The sequence below is a fragment of the Sorex fumeus genome, unplaced genomic scaffold (assembly GCF_029834395.1).
Source record: "Sorex fumeus unplaced genomic scaffold, SorFum_2.1 ptg000169l, whole genome shotgun sequence".
NCBI lineage: Eukaryota > Metazoa > Chordata > Mammalia > Eulipotyphla > Soricidae > Sorex > Sorex fumeus.
In genome coordinates, this window is record NW_026606226.1 from 6,641,272 (window position 1) to 6,661,679 (window position 20,408).

A 20,408-nucleotide genomic window follows, 5' to 3' on the forward strand; every position below is an offset into this window, starting at 1 on the left:
TGAGCCGTGGGAAAAGTGTCTAAACAACCATTCCAGCTTCCATCCTCCCACTTGCCTTAGAGGTTACAGGACAATTGATACTTCAGTCAGCCCCTTACACTCTTAAAGCAGTGTTATCCAGAGTGAGAGATATCACCCACTCCCTCCTGGGTGGGGGCAGTAGTAACCTGGGTGAAATTCGGGTGGGGGGGTGCTTTTCTGTTTGTTCATTTAAAGAAAGTAGATTTCCAGGGGAGTGTGGAGAATGATTTTTTTTTCTTCTGAAAAGGGGGAGGGTTGGCCAAGTAAGTTTGGGAGCCTCTGACTTCGCGGATTTTTACAGCGCTTGTTTACCAGCGGATTTTCATTTGAGACACAGACCGGCGTTCTCTGCGGAGCTGGTTTCTGCGTGATGTTCCCTAAACGCCACGCTGGCCCTCGCAGACATCTCTATTTTTACAGCTACATGCGTCATTGTCGTTTCCAGCTGATAGATGCGTGAATGCAAGTTCACATCCTTCCTGCCTTGGGACTCGTGGGGCTTGGCTGAGGCAGCTGGATGGACAGCAGGGAAGGTCACCAAGAAGAGGAGGTTGGACTCGCAGTTCTTCCCTTGTCTCCACCCTGCATTCTAAATGGGTCCATGTATTTTGGGGTTCCCGTTACCTTTTCTCCGTCCTCAGCTCCTCACAGCCTCTCGAGTAGCCTTTGAAAGCTGTTCCCCTCTGGCGTGTCAGGACTACTTCTTTGATTCTCCTCCTCCAGCTTTCTTCTCGTAGCCCAGGTTTGTTTAGTTTCAGGCCTGCCCGGTGGTGATCGGGAGGCCATGCAGTGCCAGGGATTGAGCCCGGCCTAGCGCATGCCGCAGTCATTTGTTCCAGTGCCTGGACCTTCCTCCAGGGCCCTCCAAGCTTTCTGATGGAGCCTTTTGTCCCTGGCTCGCTCCACGTCTTTCTCCTGCCCAGTGCTGTTGGCATCCTCCCAAACCACTCTGCTCTTTTGCTCTTCTTTTTCCTTTCTTCTGCCCTGACGGCTTTTCCTCCCTCATTCTCCTTCCACTTGTTTTTCATACGTTTTTCTGTGCATTGGCTGAATGCGTTTATCCAGCACCTGCTTGGTGCTATACTTGGCTTTTGGCATCTATATGAGAGCCACAACCCCAGCTTTTAGGGCCTTTACTAATGTCTGGATTCATTCACAGAATAGAATCATGAAATAGTTCGTTGGGGAAGTACTGGTTGCTATGAGAGCATGAGATTTTGAGTCTTGCTCTAGTTAAAGTGGACAGTGGAATCTTTCCTAAGGAAATTACTTCATTGAACTCTGAAGGATGAGTAGGAATTTTGCTGTTATTTATTTATTTATTTTTGAAGGGTGGGGTACACCCGATGATGCTCAAGGGTTACTCCTGGCTCTGCACTCAGGAATTCCTCCTGGCAGTGCTCGGGGGACCATATGGGATGCTGGGGATTGAATCTGGGTGCTTCACATGCAAGGCAAGTGTCCTCCCCACTGTGCAATCGCTGGGACCCCTGAGTAGGAATTTTGTAAGTACTGGCTGGGAGCGTTCCAGGCAGTGAAAACAGAAAGCAAGTCTCTGGCTGCCCGTATTCCAGTCACACTGGTCTTCAGTTTCATTCATTCTATCCCTCCCTCCCTCCCTCCCTCCTTCCTTCCTTTCTTTCTCTCTGTCTCTCTCCTCTCCCTGCATCCCTCTCTCCTTTTCTCCCTCTTTCACTTGTCCCTACATATGTTTTATAAAGACCATCCCCAGTGGTGCTTGGGACATCAGGAAATGCTGGGGCTTGAACTCAGGACCTCACACACACATAATGTATGTGTTCTGTCACTTGAGCCGCATCCCTGGCCCCTTTGCTCTTCTTCCCACCCCAGCTGGAGAGTGAACATTTACCATCTTCTGTCTCACTCAAACAGACTTATTATTTTTTATAGCGGGGGGCGGGGGCACACCTAGCGGTGTTTAGGCATTATTCCTGGCTCTGCGTTCAGGAATCACTTCTGCTGCATGCAAGGCAAGCACCCTACCTGCTGTACGATCTCTCTGGCCCCTCAAACAAACTCTGTACTGCAATTCCTCCCCACTCTCACCCTAGCACCATCCCAATGCACTGGATTAGAAATTTTGGTGTCATTAACTCCCCGTGACATATTTGATACGCCAAAAACAGTAACAGCAGGTCTCACAATTTGTTGTAAGACATTACTGGTGCCCGCTCGAGCAAATCGATGAGCAATGGGAGACAGTGCTACAGTGCTATTTCCTTTGAGATGTGCCTGATTGACTCTTTCTTCTTTCTCCATTCCCATTGCCCCAGAACTCCAAGAGCGGGATACTCTGCAGTGTCTGGAGCCCTGGCCTCCAGCTGTTTCCCCAAGCCCTTCCTTACCCCACCTTCGTGCTCAGCCAGTACTGAACTTGCTCCCCCACGGACCTTGGCTGGGAAAGCTCCGGTTGGTTTCTGAGGCACAAAAGCCCAGCATCTTCTCTTTTGGGTGCTCCCACTCTCAGCCCTGTCTCGGTTCATTTCTGAGCACACATTCTGGGACAGGCAGGTGGCTCTTCTCTCTCCCCTGTCAAACACGCTGATTTCGGTCAGTTTTCCCTGTGCTCTGACTTGCCAAACACGAAGTCCTAAGCATGTCCTCATCTCCGTATGCTGGTGGTTCTAGTAACAATGCTCGTTTTGGTGTTTTATGCGTCTTGATGTCACGTCCATTTTATGTTTTTCTGTGGTGAAAATATTTTACTGTCTGAGGAGGTTTCCAAGTACACGACATTGTGTCATTCTCTATAGCCACCAGATCTTCACAAAATCCTCAGATCTTTGTCATCTAAGGTAAAACAGTTCATACTATTTCCTCCCACATGAATAAAAATGCATTTATAGCCAGTTTCCTTTCTGAATATATTCTTTTTTATTTTTTGCTTTTTTGGGGCCATACCTGGCAATGTACAGGGGATACTCCTAGCTCTGCACTCAGGAATTCCTCCTGGCGGTGCTCAGGGGACCATATGGGATGCTGGGAATTGAACCATGTCAGTTGCGTGCAAGACAAATGCCCTACCCGCTGTGCTATTGCTCTAGCCTCTGAATATATATATATATTTTTTGGCGTCACACCTGGCGATGCACAGGGGTTACTCCTGGCCCATACACTCAGGAATTACTCCTGGCGGTGCTCGGGGGACCATATGGGATGCTGGGAATTGAACCCGGTTCAGCCGCATGCAAGGCAAACGCCCTACCCGCTGTGCTATTGCTCCAGCCCCTGAATATATTCTTATAATTTTAAAAAAATCATACATTTTAACGAATATTGCCCTGTTTCTTCCAGCCCCTTGTAACCACCCGTCTTCTATTAATTGAGAACTCTTGAAATTCGTGAGGATTCTCCATCTGACTTCCTTTCAGCTAACAGAGTGTCCCTGGGCTTGTCCATATTGCCATGAATAGGGCTGGAGCGATAGCACAGCGGGTAGGGCGTTCACCTTACAAGTGGCCAACATGGCCGAACCGAGTTCGATTCCTCTGCCCCTCTCAGAGAGCCCAGCAAACTGCCGAGAGTATTCGATATGCCAAACACAGTAACAACAAAGTCTCCAATGGAGACGTTACTGGGCCCGCTCGAGCAAATCGACGATCAACGGGAGGGCCTTTACCTTTACCTTAGCAGGATGTCCACTGTGCTTAGGCAGAATGTGAACCACTTTTCATCCCCTGGTGACCCTGAGGTTGTTTTCACATGACTTAAGGCCACAAACCTGGGGCTTTAGGTGGCATTTTGAGATTCTGGATCTTTTTCATTCAGATCTGTTCCCCTGAGGGACATTGCTGTGTCTGCCCCATTGCTGTGGTCGCTGCCGTGATACAGCTTGCTGTCACACACCCCGCTTAGGTGGGGCCACACCCCTCAGTAGCAGGGTCTGCACACTGTGACAACAAACTCGCTGTGTAATTTACTTTGCAGCTAACAGTCTGCTGGGGTTCCCTGGCCTCCACACCCCCTGCTGTCTCTTAGCTAATAGTCGTCCCCATAAGTGTGAGGGTGCTTCACTGCCGGGCCCTTTGTAAGTCTTCTTTGGAACACAATCTATCCAGGTCACACCCGGCGATGCTCAGGGGTTATCCTGGCTCTGCACTCAGCAATTACTCCTGGCAGTGCTCGGGGGACCATATGGGATGCTGGGAATCGAACCCAGGTCAGCCATGTGCAAGGCAAACACCCTACCTGCTGTACTCCCGCTCCAGCCCCACGCTTCCAGTTTTAAAATCAGATTGTTTTGTCTTGAGTTTCCTATCCACTCGTGTGGATTCCTTACACATGTGGGTTACTTATCCTTACAGATGGTCTGCAGAAACGCGTATTCTCTGAATCTGTAGGCTGCCTTTTTTCTCTTCCTGTCTTTATATTGGGTTTGGGGCCACCTGCCGCAGTGCTTGGGAGCCGCTGCCGGCTCTGAGCGGAGGGGTTGTTTCTGGTGGTGCTCTTGGGACCAGATGCAGTGCCGGGGATTGAACCCCAGCCTCCTACATTCACAGCGTGTGCTAAGCTGGCGGAGCTGTCTCCTCTCCCTGACTTTTTGGGGGAGGGGGGAGGGTCGTACCCCGCAGAGCCAGGACTTACTCCTGGCTCTGTGCTCAGGGATCACGCCTGTTGGTTCTCAGGGACCATATGTGGTGCCAAGGATCAAATCCAGGTCTGCCACATACAAGGCAAATGCCCTACTCACTGTACTATTGCTCTGGCCCATCTCCCTGCCTTTTTATTTTCTTGATTGTTAAAGCTCCATTTCTTATTACTTTTTTTTGTTTTGTCCTCTAAAGGAAAGTCTGCCCTTAACTATTTTCTGCTGGAAATCTTTATCCTTGTGTGTTTTACGTCTTCAGCAACTGCCTCCCAGAAGAAAAAAAATAAAAAGAATATTCAGTCACTGCTTTCCAGAGAAGATGGAAAGAAATTAAATTTGTTCACTCGTTAATATCTCCAGTAGTATGATTTTTGCCTTGGTATCTTTCTGAAACCTTGGCTTTAAGTTTCATTGGATGTGGATTGGGTGAGTTGGAGCCGAAAGCTGACCGGGGTATAGTCACTCATCTCTCCCGAGCTGGGGTCCTGACAAGGCCAGGCTGAGGCCACCTGTTGAATATCACCCTCAGAACTCCCTCGCCCAGGGAGATCCAGGCAGATGACCAGAGTCTCTGCGCCTTACGTGGTTCTATTTGATTACAGAGCCATAGCACTTGTAAAGCTTTTAAAAACTTGTTTCATGTTTTAGAAGTCCTTTGGAGTTGCAGAGTGGGTGTTCAGACCAAAAAAGCTGCTTCCTGAAGTGTTTATGCAAAGGATCATTTTTAGAGAGTTATGTGGAATGGAATTGGGGCTGACGTCAATCCTCCGTGTGCCTTCTCTCCCCTGGAGGAATCGCCCATATGCAGAGACAGATGTGAGACCAGAGTCTTTTTACGTATAAATAGTGCTGGGAGGGCGTTAGAGTTGGGGAAGAACAGCGTTTCCTGCAAGCCAGAGATGACCACGGTCTTCTGTGAGCCTTTGAAGCCTGTGGCTACGGATAACCCCTAAGCCTGACTCTGGAGACTGACCACGTGTTTTTTTCCTTTCCCGTTTCCTCTGCCATTTGTTTCTGCTCCTCTTCCCTTGCTGACTGGGACCTCTGTACAGTATTGATTAAAACAGTGGTGACAGGCAGCCAGACTTCCTCATCATCCCAAAGCCCTCAACCCTTTGTCCTTGCGTCGACAGTTTACTGGAGATCTTGTCATCTTTCCAGCGACCTTCTTGAAGACCTAGCAGTCTAGGGAAGCCTCTTTTTTTTTTCTTTTTGGGTCACACCTGGAAGGGGTTACTCCTGGCTCTGCACTCAGGAATTCCTCCTGGCAGTGCTCGGGGGACCATATGGGATGCTGGGAATTGAACCTGAGTTGGCCACGTGCAAAGGCAAACCCTCTACCCGCTGTGCTATCACTCCAGCCCCGGGAAGCCTCTTTTTGATTTTAATTTTGGAGAAATGTTTGTTTCAAATGAGCTCCTCTCTTCCTTCTGCTTCAGCCTTTTGGTTTCTGGTGCTGCCGGGAACTGAAGTAAGGGAGGCCCACAGCCAGGCAGGCGCAACCCCAGAGCCGCACCTGGCCCTGATGGACTCATTCTCTGGCAGTCCTGACATAAGACTTTTGTGGTCACTCCGACCTGGGCCCAAATATAGCTCTGCTCCTTCCTCATGTGATTTCGGCCAGATCCGTAAAGTCTTTGAAGACGGGAACTGTATCTTATTTATTTCAGTTTGTATCCTTAATGCTAATTTAATGCCTCTGATATCATACAGGCTTAATATATTTGTGTTGAAAAAAAAAAGAGGTTATTTCACTCGTCTGAGTTTTGACTTCCTCAGTTATAATTAGGATAATACGCTCATAGACTCTGATACAATTTTAGCAAAAATACATGTAAGTGAGTTGGCATGGAGCCAAGAGTGAATAATAGTTTTCTTCCCTGGAGAGTTTGTTCCTTTTTTTTTTTCTTTTTCAAACTGACCACATTAGTGATATTTTCCATTGGTGAGGGTTTTGTTTTCATTTTTCGAGGGGGTGTGGTTTGGGCCTCACCTGGCAATGCTCAGGCCCTACCCTCTCGGCTCTGTGTTTGGGAGTTGCTCCCAGCAGCGCTCTGGAAACCATATGGGACCAGGGCTGGCCTCATGCAGGGTAGCTGCCTTCACCCTGTCTGGTCTATTATTTAGCTTCCATCTTTGATTTTTTATTTAATCTCATAGAAATGTGTCCTTGCATTTAAGGAGTTAAAGCTTCTTTTTGTTTTGTTTTTTTTTGTTTTGGGGCCACACCCGGCAGTTCTCAAGGTTTACACGTGGCTCTCTGCTCAGGGATCACCCCTGGCTGTCAGACGGGGATCAAACCTGGGTCTGCCAAGGCAGGCGTCCTGCCTGCTCTGTTATCAGCCTGACCCCTGGCTAAAACTTCTTAAAAATTAAGGAGACTGGGGCTGGAAAAATAGCACGGCGGGTAGGGCGTTTGCCTTGCACGCGACCCAGTTTCGATTCCCACATCCCATATGGTCCCCTGAGCACCGCCAGGAGTAATTCCTGAGTGCAGAGCCAGGAGTAACCCCTGTGCATCGCCACGTGTGACCAAAAAAAAAAAAAAAATTAAGGAGACTTAAAATTGTCCCCCGTGCCCACTAAATCATCCGGTGGCCTCGATGTGAGAGGGAAAGTGTGATTCTGTTTGAAAGGGGCTGCAGCCAGAGTCCTTCTATAGACAGGGTCATACGTTCTGTTGAGAAAGACACGGTACCTGCGTGGGTTCCAGGAACTACAGCGCCATTTTCCTGTGGGTGCCTGGGAGCTCCCGGGAGTGTCTACGAGAGCAGCTACGAAGCGGCAGCTCTGCTGATAGTCACTCTAGGTAGATACTCTCCAGCTCTCCACAGCCAACATCCGTTCTAGTTCTGTTCAGATCCCCCTGCTGCCTCCTCTCTCTCTCTCTCTCTCTCTCTCTCTCTCTCTCTCTCTCTCTGGGCTTGGTCACCAGCCTTAGCAGTCACTGGGGTTATACTCCTTTAGCGGGATTCCTGGCCACAGGCCTAGCTGCAGCCCAGCTGGAGTCCCTATGGTGCTGGGGACCGCAGGCGGGGGGAGGGGGGCTTCTCAGATCAGATCATGCCCAGTGCCCATGGGCAGCAGGAGGCATCTACCTTGGGCTGCATCCTTGCCAGGCAGGTGCTTCTGCGCTCTCCCCCCCTGCCATCTCCAGGTGTCTCGATACAGTTTGGAGGGGGGTGGCACTCTTTTTCTGTGCCACCTGTAAGTAGTGCTATAACCTCTGCTGGCTCTCGAACCCGCCAGGGCCTCCTCACACGGAGCCTTTGTCTTGGGCTCATCCTCTAGTCAGAAGTGCAGGGTGAGGGGCTGGAGTGATAGTACGGTGAGTAGGGTGTTTGCCTTGCACGCGGCTGATGTGGGTTCGATCCCTGGCATCCCAGATGGTCTCCCAAGCACTGCCAGGAGTAACTCCTGAGTGCAGAGCCAGAAGTAACCCCTAAGCATTGCTGGGTTTGACCCCCCCCCCAAAAAAAAGAAATACGGGTGAGGGATTGGAGAGAGCGGCACTGAGAGGACGGTTGTTGCAAGAGGTGGTTGTGGACTTGGGGTCGCTTCAGAGGTGTCTGTGGATCAGGAGGGACTTAATCCCCCAGCCAGAGTCTAGACCATCCTCCCTGTCCCTTCTCAGAGCCTAAATAACACTAAGTGCACCCACCTGAGTGGAGGGGTCACAGGTAATGTTGTCCGAGGACTCGGGAGTTTGTGTTTCCAAGTCTCTTTGGGAATTCTTAGGGCTGTAGCAGACATTCCCACTCTTCTGGGGCCCTTGGTGATAATTAGTGAAGAGTTGGTCTTTTTCCACTGCAGATCAACATCAGCAAGTGCCACTACTTAGTGGATTTGGACACGATGAGAGAAGCACCCCGGGAACCGAAGTACTCAGCCAACAGTGAAGAGTGGATCAGCGTGGCCCACAGACCGTTCCTCGATGCCTCTCGGTGAGTGATGTGATCTTCAAAGATGTACCAGAACTAGTGGCACCAAGGTTGGAATCCAGGATGGCCTCCAACTCTTGTAGCCATCATTTTCATTTGATTTGGACTCAAATATGTCTCCTGTCCTTATGTAATTTCCTGACGAATCTAAAAGAGGGCTTGTCTTTTTCTAGACACCGGAATGAATGCAAAGTATATTCTGGTATGTATCAAAATAAAAGGATGTAAGTAAAGCATATTCATGGAGGAAAACTAACATATATGTATGTAAGGGGCCAGACAGATAGCGCAGCAGGTAAGCTAGGAAACTTGCCTTATCTGGGTTTGATCCCCAGCAACCCATATGTTCCCTCAAGCCCCAATCCAGAAGGAGTGATCCCTGAACACAGAGCCAGAAATAAGCCCTGAGCACCACTGGGTGTGGCCCCCAAACAGACAAGCTACATGTACTCGATCATATTTTGGGCCACCAGCATCGGCTCTTCTAACAGTACTAGGAAGACTGACCAAGGACCTAGAAAGTTTGTGTCCAGTGTTTTTGGGCCCAAAGTTTTGTCAGGACCGGGACAGGCCTTCCTAAGTGTTAAATAGACTCTCTAGGCCAGTGTGAGAACTGCTGGGAAGAGAGGGCCGGGCTGTTCAGGTGAAGGAGTGAGGGGAAGGGAACTGTGGAGGCATTGCTTGTCTATGGGCAGAGGTCCAGGGAAACAGTGCATTGGAGCTCAAGGAGACTTGTAGGCAGAGCCCAGGACCCATGGGGCCTGGCGGAAGGAAAACGAAGAAGACAGGAGAGGCAGGAGACTCTGAGAGAGGGACTTGGACTCAGGACAGTCCTCCAGAAATGTCAGAGGAGCACAGGTCCTGGGCTTCGAGTCTGAAGGACCAGAAGGGGACAGGACACCAGGAGCCGGAGGGAGAGGCCAGGGAACCTCCCCTGGGACTGAGCTAACCTCAGGAAGGTTCCTGGTCAGGCTGGTAAGACTCCAGCTTCTCGGGGGTTGGAGTGATAGCACAGCAGGTAGGGCATTTGCCTTGCACGCGGCTGACCTGGGTTTGATTCCCAGCATCCCATATGGTCCCCCGAGCACAGCAAGGAGTAATTCCTGAGTTCATGAGCCAGGAGTAACCCCTGTGCATCGCCGGGTGTGACCCAAAAAGCAAAAAAAAAAAAAAAGAATCCAGCTTCTCTAAGCAGGTTCTGTTCAAGCAGGACTCGCCCAAGGCAGAGATGCCCACCCGGATGCCAGTCCCCTTGAGCGCTGAGGTGAGCGCCCAGTGGGTCACCGTGCTCTTCAGTTGTCGTTGGGACAGACGGGGGTGTTGAGGCCGGTATTTGTGTTTGAATCTGTCTCGAATACGGGTCCTTGAGCCCTGCCGTCATCCCGTGCGTCCTTCCCTCGCCTGAAGCCGCACCCTCCAGAGTCAGAGCTCACTTCTGGGATTGCCTTTTCCCAGAGAATAGGAAACAGTGTGACTTTCCAAACAGGTATTTCCCAGGAACCCTCAGGATCCCTGCCATTGTTCTAGAGACTTCGGTCAGAAAACAAAGATCCCTGTGCTCGGAGAAGGGGCAGGCTAAGCATACAGGGAACATAAAAGTGAGGAAATGGGTTTTATTGGTCTGGAGCACGGAGGCAGAGGGCGCGTTTGCGTGTGTGAGGCCCCACTCTCATCCCTGACCCCTGGAGTTTTGTGGCATATGGGAAGGTGAGGCGGGCTGCGGGCAGAGGAGAGCCAGGGAAGTGGGAAGGCTCGGGAGGGTCCCCAGGACGGGGATTGTCACGGTAGCCTTGCACAGACTGGGACTGCTGTCGGGACTGGTCTGCTGTCGTGGCGCCGACCTCCGGAGGGCCCCTCAAGGAGTGGCTGGAGCTGACCAGGACAGGCGATATGGCCGGGCCAGAAGGCGTCAGAGCAGGTCAAGAAGGACTTGGTTGACTCCTGGAAGAATTTGATTCTCCAGGAAACAGAGAGCCACAGGGGGCTTCTGAGCAGAGGCTTGGTGTGTCTTCTGCTATAGATGGGGATGGACCCATGCCTCATACATGTGATATATGTGACATGAGGGCAGGGTGTTTCACCACTGGGCAGTCTCCCCAACCTTGAAAAGGATCATTTGGGGGCAGGGAAGTGGCTCAAGAGGTTGGAGTATATGCCTGGCACGTATGAGGCCCCCAGTGTGACCCCAGGCACCACCAGCCCCCTGAGTACCACTGGCTGTGGCTCGGGAGGCCTCTGGCACCTCAAGGCGCAGACCCTGAAGTGTCAGGCCTACACTGCCAGTTAGTGCCACGGGCCCCAGGCACAGCTGGAGACGTTCCCCGTTCAAAAAGTAAAGAAGAGGGGCTGGAGTGATAGCACAGCGGGGAGGGCGTTTGCCTTGCACGCGGCGGACTCAGATTTGATTCCCAGCATCCCATATGGTCCCCTGAGCACCGCCAGGGATAATTCCTGAGTGCAGAGTGACCCCTGTGCATTGCGGGGTATGACCGAAAAAGCAAAAACAAAAACAAAGTAAAGAAGAAGTTCATTCAGGGGCTGTGCCGAGAAGAACTATGAGCATTAAAGTAGGGAGGCCAATCAAGATAAAGCCCACGAGTGTCCACACAGAAGGCAGGGGTGATTCGGGCCGGGGGGCAGGCAGCGGAGGAAGTAAGGCAGAACAAGTCAGAGAATATGTAGAAAAGCAGCAGGCAGAGCTGTAGTACAGAGGGCAGGCCGTTTGCCTGGCACACAGCTGACCCAAGTTTGATCCCCGACATCCCGTATGGTCCCCCAGCCCCATCAGAAGCGATGCCTGAGTACAAAGCCAGGAGTAAGCCCTGAGCACTGCCGGGTGTGACCCCCCCCCCCCCAAAGCAAATAATAAGAAGAAAAACCACATTGCAGTGAAATGGGAAAGGATGAGAAGTGATAACGATGAGTCGGAGCATTTTAATTTTGGCACTGGTGAAAAAGAAGCCATCCTCTTGTCCTTCACACCCTATTGAGGTCACTAGTTGCCCCCCACGAGTGGCTCTCCGGCACAACCATAACGCCAGATGCGCAGAAACCAATCTCGTAATGATCTGGCTCTTTGCAGAAATCCAAAATCATTATATGATTCTCATAACCAGCTATAGATAACAAAGTATTTCACAATGCCTTTTCAGCAATTCTGATTGTTGGGGGGGGGGAATTCTAAATAATAATGGTGCATCTTTTGTCAAAATAATGAACGTAATCAATGTAGAGAAAAGTTAAGTAGACATCATCTGCCTCACAGGCATTGGGAGGGGTGGGGGGGTATATTGGGGTTCTTGGTGGTGAAAAATGAGTACTGGTGAAGGGAAAGGTCTTTGATCATTGTATGACCGAGAGTTAAACCTGAAAGCTTTGTAACTTTTCCCACAGTGATTCAATAAATAAATAGAAGAAGGAAAAAAGAAAGAAAGAAAAAGAAGCTATCCTTCTCAGAGACGGGAAAGACCTAAGTGGACCAGGCTGTGGGACAGTGTGAGGAGACTGGTTTGGGCAGTTCAGTAGCTTGGCTGCCAGGAGAACTGTGGGCACCCAGAACCTGGAGCTGGTCTGGGCTAGAGACGCACATTTCGGATTCTTGCCAGTGGACAGCCGTGCAGGGATCAGCTCAGGGCCTCCAGTCTTTCTATCCAGGCCCCTAGCCTCTCCTTCTGGATTTTGAGGTGTTGAGTGACAAGAGGTCCTTGTCCCCGTGGCCCCTCTGCCAGCTCCCTTGTGCAGCCGCTGGCACACTTGGGACTGAATGAAGGAAACTTCTCACTGGAGGCTCTGAAATCTCTTGAGGGACAAGCAGGTGTTGGGGACTGTCCCTCCTACCTTTCCACCTCTACCTGGTGAGCAGAATGCCAGATCTGATCATGCAGTTGCAAGAGACAGGCCGAGCATCACTTCGCTGGACCCTCCGTGTCTTGGCCATTGGGAGCGGAGTTGGAAGACCATGCAGTGCTGCCCTTCCCTAAACATCTTGCTTCCCTTGGCCCTGGAGTTGAAGGGCAGAAATATAGCCTAAAATTGGGCCAGAGAGATAGTGCAACGGGGAGGGCGCGTTTCTTACACGTGGCCAACCCAGGTTCAATCCCCAGCATCCCAGAAGATCCCCTGAGCCTGTCAGGAGTGATCCCTGAGCACGGAGCGAGGAGTAAACCCTGAGCCTCACTGGGAATGGCCCAAAAACAAAAACAAAAAAAGAAGAAGAAAAAGGAAAGAAAACCTAAATGGATTCATTTGATAAATATTTCTTGAGCACCTCCCATGTTGAAACCTCCATACCCTTGTAAATAAGACCAGAGTCATTTCAGTGCTAAACCTTACCTGGGCCTAGGAGGGAGCGGCTAGTGCAGGCCTGGTCAGCATGGGAGGGGCCAGGGAGGGCCCAGGAGGGCAGACACCTGAGATTGCCCTGGTGAGAGGGTGGGGCTGGGGTGGAAGGAGAGGGGCAGCCCAGAAACAAGTCAGAGGCCTGCTTGTCAGCTGCTGGTTGAAGCAGTGAGCAGTACTGAGGTAGGGAACTTGGCCGCAGAGTGGGCGGGAACTAGGAGGCTTCAGCTGTGGACAGGCCAGATCAGGCTGAATTTCAAGCTCCAGAACGCAACATTCCCAAGCTTAAAAAATTTCCATTTGCTGGGGCTGGAGCAATAGCACAGTGGGTAGGGCATTTGCCTTGCACGTGGCCAATCCAGGTTTGATTCCTGGCATCCCATATGGTCCCCTGAGCACCGCCAGGGGTAATTCCTGAGCGCAGAGCCAGGAATAACCCCTGTGCTTCACTGGGTGTGACCCAAAAAGCACACAGAAAAAATATATTTTTGTTTGCTACATTTGAAGTAGAGTACTGGGTGCTAGAGAGATAGTATGGTGTGAGGTGCTTGCCTTGCATGTAGCTGACCCCAGTTTGATCCCTGGCACTGCATTTGGTCACCTGAGCACCTCTGGGGCTGACCCCTGGGTATTACTGGGCGTGGCCCCAAATTTCCCTTTAATATCCTGGCCCCCTCCACAAAACCCAAAACAAGAACAAAAAACCCACAAAACCTGGTCTTCATAAGAATTGCTTTCTCTAGCTGGGATGTTCCCAGGTGACCAAAAGCTTTTGCAAGTTAAACAACTTCCTAAAGTAGAGAGACGGACCCCAAGTTGACCTCCTGGGTCCTGTTGCTGACTCGCCTTGCTGCATCCTCCTGTACCCAGTGCCCACTGAGCAGGGAGGGGAGGCCTCTGGGGCCTCTGCAGGGCTCCCACTCCCCATAAATTGTACTCAGGACATTGTTTCCATAACCGTATGCTGAGGAAGAAAATTGGCTGGTTTGAGAACTGGAAAGGTCCAGGTCACTGACGGTATGTCAAGTATAGGGTCTCCACATCAGCACAACAGATATGATCTTATATACTTTAGGGGGCCACCTCCTAGGCGATGCTCGCAATACTTAGGGTCCCTGCCAGTCGAAGGTTCTGAGGATTTGGTACTTCTCAGGTCCTCTGTGTTCAGGGCTTCTTGGGGGGCCACCCCAGTGATGCTCAGGGGCCTCCAAAGCGGCACTCAACCATGCTCAGGCGACCGAGTGGGGCCAGGGGGCCAACCAGGCTCTCCCACATGCCAGGCATCTACCTTAACCCTTGTTCTATCTCTCCAACCGAGGTTTCAAATTCTAAAACAGAAATGTTTCAGTTAATGAGCAGGCTGCCTCCAGATACAATATCATGCTGATTTTCTCTACATTTGTCTTCCTCAGCATTTCTTAGTTCCTATTGATCTAACTGCCAAAACAGCAGGACCCCACAGACCAGTTTGCTGTAGTCATTTGCTCCTGTCTGCCTGGCAACGTCTCCCATAGCTGACCAGGGGTCAGTAGGTCTGACCAGGTCGTCAGCGCTATGAGTCTTTTGCTGTCACTCTGTGACAGTATCTTTGAGCCTTTTTCTCTGGTGCTGTTCCATTTCCTGTTCTCAAAACAATGATTTCTATACTTTGGAAAAATCACATCATAAGAAATGATATGATTTGCATGTCATGGTCACTCATGTTCTAGACCTCAGACTGGACAGGACTGTAGCCCTCATTGTTGTCCAGTTTTTTGGTGGGGAGGGTCATACCCAGCGATGCACCGGGGTTACTCCTGGTTCATGCACTCAGGAATTACTCCTGGCCATGCTCGGGGGACAATATGGGATGCTGGAAATTGAACCCGGGTCGGGCCGCGTGCAAGGCAAATGCCCTACCCACTGTGCTATCACTCCAGCCCTAGTCCAGCTTTTTCTAAGAGAAGGAAGTTTCACAGAGAACTGTTATCTACTGGCCCATGATCTTTTCTGAAATGCAAGTCAGTTTCTTAAGTGTTGAATTCTTTCGAACTTAAATCCATTTTCTTGATTGTTCATGCCGAGATTGTTTCTTCCATTACCCATCTGACTGCTTACCCAGGCGTCTGGTACCCACCTAGTCATCTCTGCCAGGCACTGACGGGGATCTGGGTGTCTCGTGACGAAGCTTCCTATCCTCTGGAATCTCACAGTATCAAGGAAGGCTGGCCTTAAACACAGAACCAAGCAGACCAAGAGTTTTTTGTTTTTGTTTTGTTTTGGGGCCTCAACCGGCAATAGTCAGAGCTGACTCCTGGCTCTGAGCTCAGAGATCAGAGCATCACTCCTGACAGGCCCAGGGGACCATATGGGGTGCCAGGAATTGAACCTGGTGTCAAGCTACCCCTGTACGGTTAGTCCAGTTCCTCCATACATTCTTCCAATCTTGTTCCTTGCTTTAAAGGCAGACATTCAGGACGCTCTGAGGAGTTGGTCGGGGGAGTTGTCTTAAGTCCTGAGGCCAGCAGGTTTGGCAGCTCTGGGAGTGAGAATTTGCCCCTGAGTTACCTACAGCTTTTGTAATTACATGGATGGAAACATCTTGAAAGCAGCGTTAAGATTACAGGAGGTGCCAAGCTGTGTGCTACAACTTCAAAGAAAGGCAAACGCTCTGGGGGGGTTCCTGAGCATGACCTAAGCTTAGGGTGATCCAGGGGCAGAGAAACTTCTGGAATTCCAAGAGAAGGACCAGGAGTGGATGTGGGAAGCTAGAAAGCAGCCTGCTGGGGCGAGTGGCCCAAGCATCAGGAAAAAGAAATTAAATAACTCCTTAGTTTCGGTTGACACATAAGTAGCGACCTTTTGTCTCCTGCCCACGTCAGAACGCTTTGAAAGTGAAAGTGGGCGTCCTGGACAGACCAGGTGGTCTGCTGTGCTGGAACCGGAGCCCAGGGCCTCCTCCTCAGAGCAGGGACAGGGGAGCAGGAGGCTACACCCCCTGGACCCACAGTCCATTGTGCCAGGTGTATTTGCCACAGTTACTTCTGTGATTTAATTTGCTGTTTCCTGGTGTGGCCGTCGACCGGCCTCGGCTATCTAGTTTGAGGACCGGAGAGGTAGTACAGGGTCGTACAGGGGTTAAGGTGATTGCTTGCCAAAAGCTCCCTCCCACTATGCTATCTCTCCAGCCCCCCGACCATTTCTGAAGTATCTGTGTGTCAGTGCTTGAACGTAGGGCCTCCAGCATGCAGAGCGTTGATATGGAGCCCAGCACCTCAGAGGGCATTCCAAGGCCTCTGCACTCTGAAGGCCTGTGCTCGGCATGCTCCCCACTTCCCGCCCTTCCCCCTCCCCCCCCACACAGTCCTTTTCACCAGTCACCTCTGTCGCTGGGAGACGCATCTTGTCTCCTGTCGCAAACTTCTGCAAGAGCAGCCTTGCTAGCTTTGACACCGGGAGAAAATGGCCCGGTAAGTGGGTGGAGGCAAGGCCTACTCGGAGATTCCCCGGCGAGGAGGGAAGGGAGTGTCACCGTCCAGGACCAGCTCGGCGGTGGGGGGGGGACGCGTGGCTGTGGGTGGGTGGTGGGGGCTGGGCCTGTGCCATGGGGCCCTCTCGGAGCCTGAAGAGCAGCTGGGGAGGCCCCACTGCTGCCTCAAGGGCCTCTCCCTCAACGCTCATAGCTGTAGGCGCCCTGTGTCTGCCTTGCCGGGCTTCCACCATTGTTTCTCCTGATAGTGAGATTTTCTCCTGCGCTGCATTTGAGCATACCAGCCTCGCCTTACTGAATTTCAGGCTTACCTGGGGAGGGGCTTGAGATCACCGGGGGGACTTCATTGGAACAACATCTCAGGGCCCTGCAAATCTGTAATGCCAGTGAAGAGTAGATGCGAGGGCAAGTCAGTGGTCGGCAGCTTTCGGAGCTAGAGAGAGGGGCAACTCGGGGGCCGGGGATCCCCTCCCAGTACCACATGCCACAGGAGACCCCTGAGCTCAGAGCTGGGAGCAGGCCTGCACACCGCCGGGGTGGCCCCCGAACTGGAAATAAACAAAAGACAGAAGGAGGTTGAGGTCTGCAGCTGGAACCTTTCTGGCCAGAGGACCCCCAGGCAGAAGGCGAGTTGAGGTAGTTGTGTTCTTTTAGTCACCCATGCAGGATTCTCAGTGGCGTCCCCAGTACCTCCAGACCTGACCAGCATTGCACCCCAGAGCCTGCACAGTGAATAGTCAGGATCAAACAGTTAAGCTAAGCATCTCCTGGAGTGGCACAGCCCCGCCCCCGCCAAAAAAAAAAAAAGAAAAGAAAAGAAAACACCAACCACAAAGAATCTCTGGCATCTGTCTCCATTTTGGCGTGATGCGGTGATCTGATGATTGGTGTCCACCATTGTATCCCCTCATCCCTTTCTAAGCAGCACTGTTTCCTGTCACATGCCAGTAAGAAGACAGGCAGAGTTATCACTGTGAAGGACAAATTAGGGCGGAGGGTTTGTTCCCAGCTTTTCTGTCTAATAAGTCATCCCAAACTAATTGATGAGAAACACTAGTTTTATTCCTGCTTCTCTCAGGGATCTGGGTTCATTTATAGAGGCAGTTCTTCGACTGGGTTGTTACGCCTGAGCATCAGATGGTGGTTGGGGACGAGCATCTCGAAGGCGCTGTCGTGTGTCTTGCAGTTGGTACTGGCTCTTGGCTGGGTCTCAGCGGCGACTGCCAGCCAGCACACTTAAATGAGGCTCCTCCACGTGGCCTGTGCTTCCTCATGATATGGTGGCCAGCTTCCAAGAGCTATATATTTTTTTATGACCAAGCCTTGGAATTTACACAGTATTATTTGCATTCCATTCTCTTCATTCAAAGCAAGCCACTTGAATTGCCCATGTCCAAGGAGAGAGGAATTAAATTTTTCCTGTTGATGGAAGGAGTGTCAAAGAATTTATGGAATGTTTGAAAGCCATCAGAGCTCTTTTGATGCCATGCTCCATCCAAATTGGATAACTCAAAGGGGTGCCCTCTCCACCTTTAAAGATGACTTACCAAAGGGACATCTGGTGAGCAAAGTAGTCCAGCAGGTTCTTTCCATCTGCGGCTTCTTACTGCCCAGGTGGGAAGGGCGGCTGCACCCTCTGGCAGAATTTGGTTGCAGGCCAGCAGTTTGATGTGCGCCGTGGTGTTCAAAGCCTTTGGGTAGAAGCCGTTCTCCCTCCTCCCCAGTAATTGAAGTGCTTGTGGCTTTCCCTACCCATCAATCACAGCCGGCCCTCTCCTTCATCTGTGTCAGAATAGAAGGCCATAAGGTAGATGCTCAGTCTCTGTGCTGGTATCATTATTGCTTGACTCATCGATCTATTCTGCTTTATTTTCTTCTTTTTTTGTTTTTGTTTTTCTTTTTCTTTTTTTTTTGTTTTTTGGGGTTTTTTTGTTTTCTTTTGTTTTGTTTTTGGTCACTTTAGGCCACTCCTGGCTCTGCACTCAGAAATGACTCCTGGCCGTGCTCAGGGAACCATATGAGATGCTGGGGGTCGATGCCGGGTCAGCCGCGTGGAAGGCAAACACCTTACCTGTTGTACTATCGCTCCAGCTCAGCTCTCTCTTATGCTTTCCTCCCCGCATCCCATTCCTATGCCCAGGGCTTACTCTTGGCTCTGTGCTCAGGGATCACTCCTGGTCGTGCTTCAGGGACCATATGAGGTGCCTGGGATCAAATCAGAGTTGACTGCCGGCCAGGTAAACATCCCACCCACTATTCTATCACTTTGATCTCTTTCTTTTATTTTCTGCTCATCACTTGGTTCATTCCATTGTTTTTTCCTCAATACTTTCTTGGGATCCCTCTCCCCTTTCTCTGGGAAAGCGACTGATATGTTTTGGCCAGATTTTGGCTTCTCAACAAGCTCCACTGACGTTGTAAGAGGAACGACTTCTTTTCTTTCTCTTTTTGGAGCTCATAAAGTCGGGCTTTGGGAGACTCCGTAGAGTATATGTGTTCGGGGGAGGGGGAGGGTTGAGGGGTGACCACAGTTCTGGGGTCGCAGCTTTTCTGCTAGCTAAAGGTCGGCCCAACAGCAACTCTTAATTCCCTCATTCTGAATTTTGGTCAGACTCCAAGTGGCTTGTGTCTCCCCAACCTTGATGCTTAAGAGTTCCTTAGAGTCAGAACCACATCTCTTGTGAGGTCTTTGAAGCCTTGGAGTAGGGGTTTAGAAAATGTTTTATCAATTAGTTGATGTGTTTTACACCCTTAAAACTGGATTTATGCCAGAGTAAAAAAAAAAAATGAAGGTCATATAAGAATTTATTCAGAAGCCTCAAAAATGCCTTTCTTTGGTAAAGGAGTCAAGGTTTTTATTTGTTTCGAGTATATTCATTGTTGATTTCATCTCTGTAAAGCTTTCAAGAATCATCTACCTGATGTGGTCTCGAAAGCAACCTATGCCTTCTCCATATTTCCTGTTTGTCACAAATGAGAGTCCCAGGAACAGGCACAGACACCCCCTCGACTACAGTTCAGTGTCTTCTTCGTGGCCTTGTGGCCTTGAAACCACAGCTGACATTTCCTAGAAGCCACCACATGCAGAGAAGACCGGCAGAGCATTTCCGACCACGCTTGTGGACTAGAGGTCAGCAAAAGCTGGTTGCCCGATCCAGCTCTTAATTCCCTCGTTCTGAATTTTGGCCAGACTCCAGACTCCTGGTGAAGAGGCTTCGATGTCCCATCAAATGGTGGCCAGGACCACACATAAATGAGATGGTCCACCGTGGGAGTCCATGCAGGCTTATGGTGCGGGGGTTTCAGTTGGGCCCCAGTGAACTTGTAGTTTATCACACTTGAGGTTGCTCCCAGAGAGGCAGGACTCTCCCCTAACTCAGAAGCCTACTGAGCGAACGTGCCTACTGGAAAGAAGGTATTCTGGTCACATGGGTAACAGTTTCTCAGCAGGTTCTTGGGAACAGAAACCTGGAGATGTTACTTGACCCCTTTCGCTAGTGTTTGCTTTGCTGATACAGGTGTCTGCCACATCTCTCCTGCCCCTCCCCCTCGCTGTAGATACCTGTTCTTGCTCTACTCTCACCTGCTGACCTAGAGGCAGGATGGTTTGGGAAGAGAGAGAGAGAAAAAAAAGAAAAGTTTCTATTTTGCTATTTCCTTTTCCTTGTGGGGGATGAATATTGCCAAAAAGGAGGGAGGCAAAGTATTTGTTCTGATTTAAGAGTCAGGGCGCAGTCATCCATGCACAGACTATTTGAGTACTCTCTGTGCCCTGTTACAAAAGCTGGAGGCGACAGCAGTTAGATAAATTTGTCTTCAAGAGACGACATCCTAGTTTAACAAAGAGCATGTAACATCCTAGTGTAGCAAAGGGCATGGAACATCCTAGTGTAACAAAGGGCATGTGTCCACTTCTCTCTCGTGGAAAAAAGTTAGAAAGGTCACCTCTGCCTTACTGACCATGCAGGTCCTTCACCCCTCCTCTTGCCTTTAAAAAACATTGACAAGAGCTGGAACAATAGTATAGCTG

At 50.5% G+C, this 20,408-nt stretch overlaps 1 protein-coding gene across 1 annotated transcript in view; it reads left to right on the forward strand.

The window, feature by feature from the left end:
• ALG9 (ALG9 alpha-1,2-mannosyltransferase) overlaps positions 1–20,408 on the forward strand; it is an 80,695-nt gene that overhangs the window by 52,126 nt on the left and 8,161 nt on the right. Inside the window, exon 14 of the mRNA XM_056107583.1 lies at positions 8,444–8,574. Coding sequence (XP_055963558.1) covers positions 8,444–8,574 — 131 coding nt within the window. The remainder of the gene's footprint in view (positions 1–8,443; positions 8,575–20,408) is intronic.